Source organism: Triticum aestivum, chromosome 4A, assembly GCF_018294505.1.
Source record: "Triticum aestivum cultivar Chinese Spring chromosome 4A, IWGSC CS RefSeq v2.1, whole genome shotgun sequence".
In the NCBI taxonomy this organism is placed as follows: Eukaryota; Viridiplantae; Streptophyta; class Magnoliopsida; order Poales; family Poaceae; genus Triticum; species Triticum aestivum.
Window position 1 is genome coordinate 564,427,457 of NC_057803.1, and position 7,982 is coordinate 564,435,438.

At 48.4% G+C, this 7,982-nt stretch overlaps 2 protein-coding genes across 2 annotated transcripts; both read right to left on the reverse strand.

The window, feature by feature from the left end:
* Positions 1-1,670: 1,670 nt before the first annotated feature.
* Positions 1,671-3,019, reverse strand: LOC123086988 (uncharacterized). The gene is made up of 3 exons (XM_044508862.1): positions 2,714-3,019; positions 2,571-2,617; positions 1,671-2,033 (listed from the first exon to the last, which is right to left on the reverse strand). Exons 1-3 carry the CDS (start codon positions 2,910-2,912, stop codon positions 1,899-1,901), a joined length of 381 nt encoding a protein of 126 aa, XP_044364797.1. The 5' UTR covers positions 2,913-3,019; the 3' UTR covers positions 1,671-1,898.
* Positions 3,020-4,846: 1,827 nt separating this feature from the next.
* On the reverse strand, positions 4,847-7,733 carry LOC123086987 (glycosyltransferase BC10). The gene is made up of 2 exons (XM_044508861.1): positions 6,967-7,733; positions 4,847-5,718 (listed from the first exon to the last, which is right to left on the reverse strand). Exons 1-2 carry the CDS (start codon positions 7,498-7,500, stop codon positions 5,077-5,079), a joined length of 1,176 nt encoding a protein of 391 aa, XP_044364796.1. The 5' UTR covers positions 7,501-7,733; the 3' UTR covers positions 4,847-5,076.
* Between the last annotated feature and the right edge of the window lie 249 nt (positions 7,734-7,982).

Sequence of the window (7,982 nt, forward strand, 5' to 3'; positions counted from 1 at the left end):
TTTTCATAAGCACGCTCCAGCATCTACTAACGGCGGCGACCAAGACCGACGACGAGCCTGACGCGGCGAAGACGACGAGGTGCTGGGCGACTCCCCAGCGCTGGCTGCTCACGCTGGACACGCCCTCGCTGCGCGCCGCGCTGTGGAACCCCTCGACCAAGGAGAAGGTGGAGCTCCCATCAATGGAGAAGGACCTTCCCCGGAACTGCAAGTGCCTGCTGTCGCGCGAGCCCGGCTCCCGCGCAGGCTGCGTGGTGCTGGTCGTCGTCGACGACGAGCCGGTGATCTGGTTCTGCCTCGTCGGAGGCGAGCGATGGAGCAGGCACGAGTACGAGATCATTGTCGAGAAACCACGGGGTTCACCCAATTTTCGCTTGGTGAAAAAACAGTCTTTCGAAGAAGCAGGGTGTGCAACGAACCTCATCTCTCCCGACGAAGAAACAAGAACAGAGTACATCTTGGAGGGACACAACTGGAAGAGAATAAGAATACCAAGCGACGGGCATGGCAGTCATCGATTCCAGATATGGAGCATCGCCGCCGTGGACGGCAAGTTCTACTTCGACGTGTCCCCCTCGAAGCTCGGTGTCCTCGACTTCCTCCCGGGCCCGACGTTCACCATGATGGACACCAAGGGAGCGCGAGTCGCATGGGATTCCTGGGAGCTGGCGTTCCCTCATCTGGCGGAGTCCCGCGGGAGGCTCTACCTGTTCGTCATCGCCCATAATAGTCTGGCCAGCATCGCCCTCTACAAGATGGATTTCTCGTCGCTTGCATGGTCCAAGGTGGATCGCGTCTATGATCAGGTGTTCTTCCTGGGCAGGTTGCATTTCTCGGCGTCGTATTCTGCATGGGAGCTTGGTTTGACGCAGTGTAATGTCTACTATCTGGGCCGTACGAGCTGCTCAACGTGTTCTCTGCCGGAGACAAACGTCGGCCTCGCTCCAACTGCATACACGGGGCCGATCTGCCGGCTCCGCTGCAGGGCGTATACGATGTGCTCGCCAGAGCTTGTGCTGGTTTCACCATCGGCGGTAGCTAGAAGAAACGAGGAGAAGAACAATGTATATCTTCAGTCATTCCGGGATATGTTTGTGCTCGTCTAATTATTAAATATATAATCCCCTTTCTTCAAATCAGTATATTCCGGGATATGTTTGTGCACATTGAGTTTAGCTTTCATTTATTTATTTATTTCTGAGGGAAAGGGGAGTTAGAGTTTCATTCTGAAGTTAACAAGCTGTGCTATAGACAGTTCTACCATGATCTGCTACTCTGCTTTGGTCCCTGGAAATTTTCATAGGAACAAACCCCCTACCCACCATAAGACTCTTGATCTCTAAAATAAGATGACCATAAGGCATAAGCCAACCGATCCAGGGCCTCAGAAGATCGGGTGAGCACATCGTAGCGCTGTTGAGAAATCTGATTGAATCGTGCATGGAGCTCAGCTTCAAGAGCATCAGTACAAAAGAATAAATGACGGTATGCAGCAACGATTACGCTCCCATCATCCCTTAATATCATACCTGACCCTGCCGCCCCGTCCGAGGAGAAGGAGACATGTTTTTCTGAGGGCACAACTACAGTGTATGCGGGTTGGGAATTTGGGATGGAATAATTTTCTATTTTTCCCTGTCCTGAATTCTAGAACTTATGAAAATCTTTGATTTTGCAAAAAATGAAAGACAATATCAGATCAAGCAAAGATTTGTGCTGCACAGATGAGATGACAATGATGAAACGGAACAAGTTGCACCAGATTTAAGAGGCGAGTGAGGTGCTAAATGCTAAGCTTATTAACTCCTTGAGAACTTAACCGGGCAAGGAATTTTCCTATCGAAAAAGCTGTTTCAGCCATTTGGTGGCTGGCGTGCTCCTCTCATGCTCAACACTAGCTACTTGTTCTTGTCAAGCCATGCGAGAATTCCTTTCTCCGACTCCGTGAGCTCCTCCACTGGCTTCTCTCTAACCGAGCCTTCCATGAAACCAAAACAATCCTTGTAATTCCTCTTGTAAAAGTCGTCCAGCCTCTGGAACATATGAGAAAACAGCAGAACATAGTTAAGTGCAACCACGGCGTAGAAGCTCTTGTCGTTCAATCTGTTGCTCCAGCAAACATTCTACAGAGGCTGGAAAACCTGAGACTTAAACTAGTATGATAGTTGTATTTAACTGTGTAGGTTGGGTTTGCAGGTAGCACAAGGTTCCCTATTTAAATCAGAGACATCTACTGCAAAACCAACAAACTGAAACATTGTACTACAAGGGTAGAAAATCACAGCACATGTCAAACCTTTTCGATTTTCACTTTTTTCATGAAAAATGGAAAAGCAAAGGGACAATTTTTTTTGATAAAAGAGAGCTCTAAAGCAAAGGGACAATAGGTATAAAGCAACTGAAGCAATGAAATTGGGAGCATATGGACTCAAATGAGTAGTTGGAAAAAAGCTGATGATTTAATAGTGAAATGCATATAGAATATTGAATCAAAACAAAAGCAAAGGGCTTCTTCCATTTTTGCCATGATGGGATAATACCAAGGAAACAATTGAAGGAAGGCCACATACCTCCTTGTCATTCTTCTCTTTGTTTTCCTTTGACCTCTTCACATAATCTACCCATATGCAGGCAGAACCAGTTATCTATCCAAGGTGAACAGCAAACTGACCACAAATACTAGACCCCGAAATTGGACCAGATGCTTACATACCTTGCAATAGCGCCTTTCTAGATTCGCTAGCCTCGGGTATGGCTGCGGCGGATGCCAGTAGAGTGAGGAGGCACCTTCTGTTAACTCCATTCCTCTGAGCCAAGGTGACCAGATGCTTTCCCGCGGAATGATGAAGAGATGAAGCTGCTGCGACCGGCCTTCTGATTGTGTCCATCAGTTTACCTGGAGGCTGAGTCATGGGATGAGATGAGTTTGCTCTCCAGTGTGCTCTCTTGATGTCCTACATGGAAGCGTCGCCAGGTTGCTGCTATTTGATATGATATGATATGATGAAATCCTGGAATGGACCAAGGCCACAGGTTTTTCTCTGGATGGAAACAGACAGGGGCAAATCGGACCATACGCAGTACTGCTTGGGCTTTGGACAAGTCTGCATTTTGGACAACCCTTTTTGCCTTTCCGGTATCTTCATTATTTTTAGGCCACATATTTGAATTATTTATCTTGCCTCTACGTCGACATTTTCCCAACAAATTTCTAGTAATACATTCTGATTAGCAAAGAAGATATACAGAGAAGAGAAAAGATTTCTTGTCCATTGTCAGGTTACTGTACAAAATAATAAGTACAGATCGGTGTATAATGATGTCCATTCTATGAATTTTTTCTGATTTTGCAAAAATGAAACATACTGTCAGATCAAGCAAAGATTTGTGCTACTGCACAGATGAGATAGCAATGATGAAACAGAACAAGTTGCATCAGGTTTAAGAGGCAAGTGAGGTGCTATATGCTAAGCTTATTAACTCATTGACAACTTCACCGCGGAAGGAATTTTCCTACAGAAAAAGCTGTTTCAGCTATTTGGTTGGCGTGCACCTCCCATGTTCAACACTAGCTACTTGTTCTTGTCCAGCCACGCGAGAATTCCTTTCTCCGACTCTGTGAGCTCCTCCGCTGGCTTCTCTCTAACCGGGCCTTCCATGAAACCGAAATAATCCTTGTAATTCCTTTTGTAAACGGCGTCCCGCCTCTGGAATATATGAGAAAACAGCAGCACAATTAGTTGCAACCACGGTGTAAAATCTTCTCGGTCAATTTTTAGTCCAGTAAACTTAGTGATAAAATTGACAACATTCTGAAGAGGGCTGCACTTGATTTCGCTTGAGATGTAAACTAGTATGATGGGTTGCCGGTGGCACAACCGCACAAGGTTCCCTATTTTAATCAGAGACATCTACTGCAAAACAAACAAACAAACTAGAACGTGTACTACGAGTAATAAGGATAGAAAATTACAGCATAGGTCAAACCATCCTCAGGTTTTTCATGAAAAATGAAAAGGCAAAGGGACAATAAGTATAAAAGCAACCGAAGCAATGAAATTGAGAGCAGATGGACCGAAATTATTAATAGTTGAAAAGGCTCATGATTTCACAGAGAAATGCATATAAATTACTGACTCAAAACAAAAGCAAAGGGCTTCTTCCATTAGCAATGATGCGATACCAAGGAAACAGTTGAAGGAAGGCCACATACCTCCTTGTCATTCTTTTCTTTGTTTTCCTTTGATTTCTTCACATAATCTACAAATGCAGGCAGATTTATTTTATCTATCCAAGGTGAACAGCAAACCGACTACAAACATCGGATGCAATAAACCCGGAAAATCGGACCGGATGCTTGTGTACCTTGCAATAGGGCTTTTCTTGATTCACCGGCCTCAGGTATGGCTGCGGCGGATGCCAGTAGAGTGAGGAGGTACCTCCTGTTAACCACGTTCCTATGAGCCAAGATGGCCAGATGCTTCGCCGCTGAATGATGGAGAGATGAAGCTGCTGCGACCGGCCTTCTGATCGTGTCCATCAGCTTACCTGGAGGCGGAGCCATGGGGCGAGATGAGTTTGCTCTCCTGTGTGCTCTCTTAATTCCTACATGGAAGCCTAGCCAGGTTGCTAGATGTTGAAATCCTGGAATGGACCAAGGCCACAGATTTTTCTCTGGATGGAAACAGACAGGGGCAAATCTGACCACATGCAGAACTGTTTACACATGTAAACATACTTCCGTTAACATTTTTGCTTTCCTGGTATCTGCATTTTATTTTTATTTTCGGGCCACATGTTTGAATTATTTTTCTTGCCTTTATCTCGACATTTTTCCAACACAATGTCTGGTAATACATTCTGATTAACACAAAATATACAGTGCAATAGAGCAAGAGAAGAGTTCTCTTGTCCATTGTCAGGTTACTGTACAAAATAATAGTACAAATTTGTGTATAATGATGTGGGCAGAGTACAGGTTGTCATCCATCGAAATAAGCCCATGCCTCCACACATGTAAACCTACCTATGATCTAGTATCAAAACTTACAGGGGGGCACCTGTTAAAAGCATACATCAACCATAACCCAGCACAGTGGGCGCTAGCACTAACAATGGCTGCAGCGCACTTGGTGCGAACTTCCGAGCAAACAGGAAGCATGTTGTGGAATTTTGATTATTGTAGAGGCAAGTCCGTCCCGTTTGGACTCTTCTCAGGAATTCCTCAGTGATATCTCCCCTACCAAACGTGGCTGGATGTGCACCACCTCTCGACCAGTCTACCCAGGTGACACTTCTGTTAGCAAGGCTTTGCGGAGCTTCAATCGTGAGCATTGTAGGGAAATAGTGTTCATCGACATAACAATGAGGCCTGCAGAACTCCTTGAATTTCGGGTAATAGCGTGTGTCTCTGATGATCTCGATGGCAAGATCTCTGTCTACTTCAAACCATTGCGAGCCTTTGCGCCATTGTTCGATCTCAACCTCAGGGGTCATGTTATAATTATACCGGCCCCGTCCATATGGCCCAGGATCATCAAACACCATGACAAAGCTTTGGCTTGAATTCTGAAAGTAGTCGTATGTGGTGTTGAAATCAAATATGGGAATGCATGACTCAGACACAAGCACAAACCACTCATTAGATATATCCAGCAAAGCATTAGCCAGCAGGCGTCTCTCAGCATCACACATGGTCATCTGACCCCATTCGGCAACCTGTGAGCACCAAACAGATCACATATTAATTTCAGGTACACGGTCATCTCAAGTTCTGAGCACAACAGGGAAGGTAAAGATTTTTTTTAGTCTTCCTGCATGGGTGTGTTGCTAAATTACTACTCCCTTCGATCCATAATAAGTGTCACAGTTTTGAACTAACGTTAGTTCAAAACTGCGACACTTATTTTGGATCGGAGGGAGTACTTGATATGTGGAAATCCTGAAAGGACAAGTCATAGATTGTTCTCGGTGAAAGAAGACAGAGACAAGTCTGCCCAATTGCAGATCTGCTTGGGTTCTGGTCAAGCTGGAAATGTTTGTCTCCTGACAGACTGTCTAGAAAATGGCTCTACTAGGCCATACGCTGCCGCATACAAGGAATGGGTTATAAGTTCTGGTTAGAGCCCTAGCTGTGCCTGTTCTAGAGTTCCCTGACTCTACCTATTATAGTACCAGTTCCAGTTAGGGCGCGGTGGCTACTAGATATATGGGTGACAGAATGCATACCAGTTACTGATTTTAAGAATCTTGCCCCAGAGTAAGTTAGTGATATAGTTAGTAACAGGTGGATCACATCATGTAGGCCTAAAGTTAACTCCAAAAGATACATAAATACAGTACCATAATCCAAACCTATCAGGGCTATCAATCAACACGTCTACTAAACTTTTCGTTGTAATGGCGGTCCATGCTCGGGAAGGTAGCTCGCTGTACCTACATTTTCTCCTTCAAGGCTTCAATGCAAAAATGCACAGTTCTTTTGAATATATTTAAAAAAATAACAAAGGAAGTTCAGAAATTTTCACTGCCAACAGCTGTTTTAATCACCCAAGTTAGCACCCAACATATGCAGTGCCTGAGCTCTAACATGTGCATTGATCATAGGCTCCTTACTGTAGTAACTAGTAAGTAGAACCACGGCTCAATGTAATGGCTGAAACGTGGGGATTCAGTTACAGGTTTGTCATAATATCACGTATGAAGTCGTGGAGCAACAGTACAGTACAGCTCAATCCCAGTCTTGATTTGGCATAGTATCAGTACAGCACAGCTCAATGTAGTAGTACAATCTTGGCAGTTGGCCTACGACTGAATATGGTTTGCTGTTGGTATCACTAGATCAGCATGAGTAGGCAGCCCACCTATCACACTCTCATGGCGTCCTGCTAGGTTGAGTACGCGATCACACTACCAGTCTACTACGGCATGAGGAGGCGAGGCCGAGCAGGCGAGAGGGGAGCTAACCTTACTGGGGATTTGGCGGTGGTAGAAGACGGAGTCTTTGGTGAAGTTGGCGCGGTAGGAGGGGAGGGCGTGGACGTAGACGGAGTAGCGGCCCTCGTGTCCCCGGAAGAAGCGCTCCCAGAGCGGCGCGAGCGGCAGCGGGCCGCGCGTGAGGAACATGAAGGCGACCTTGGGCACGCGGGGGAACGGGTAGGGGCGGACCAGGGGCGCGAAGGACGCGCGCCAGAGCAGCTCCTCGTCCGTCATCGCGTGGCGCGCGCGGGACGGGGGGCGCGTCCAGCGCTCGAGCCCGTCGAGCGGCTGCGGCTCGGCGGAGGCGGAGGCCCCGAGGCAGGGGCGGAAGATGGCCGGCGCGGCGGCCGCGAGCGTGTGGCGCGCCATGTACATGCCGGCGGCGGAGAGGCCGACGCCGAGCAGCAGGAAGCCGAGGAAGACCTTGAGCATCCCGGTGGGGAACACCCTCCCGCCGCCCTGCCCCGGCGCCCCCAGCCTCGCCTCCTTCATGTCCTCCATGGACGCCACCCGCGCCTGCATCGCGCCCCCGGACGGCTCGCGGCTGCTGGTGGTGCTGCTACCGGGAGCTAGGTGGTGGAATCTGGCAGATTTGAGGCCGCGCGTGGCATGCTCCGGGCACGAGGCCGGGTCGGGGGCGCGCCGAATCGAGGGGCAACACGTAGGTTGGGTGGGGGGCTAGATCTGGGAGGGGGCGGTGGTTGGTGCGGCGCGGACTTCGATTCGGCGGACGGAGCGGCTGGTGGTGGTGGGGGTGGGGGTGGGGTGGGGTTCTGGAGGGTGGAGGCCGCCTAGGGGACGAGTAACGTCTCACGGGTGTCCTACTCAGTGACGGAGGAGGGAGCTGCGGCTGCGTGGACTGGGTCTACGGGTGCTGCGAAGCCGGGTAGAGGATTCGGTGCTCCTGTGTACGGAGAGCGGTGCTGGAAGACCGGGTTCGTCGAGGTTCCGGGCTTGGCAGAGGACGGGAGAGATCTTTGTGTCTCGTGGAGTCGTGACGACGT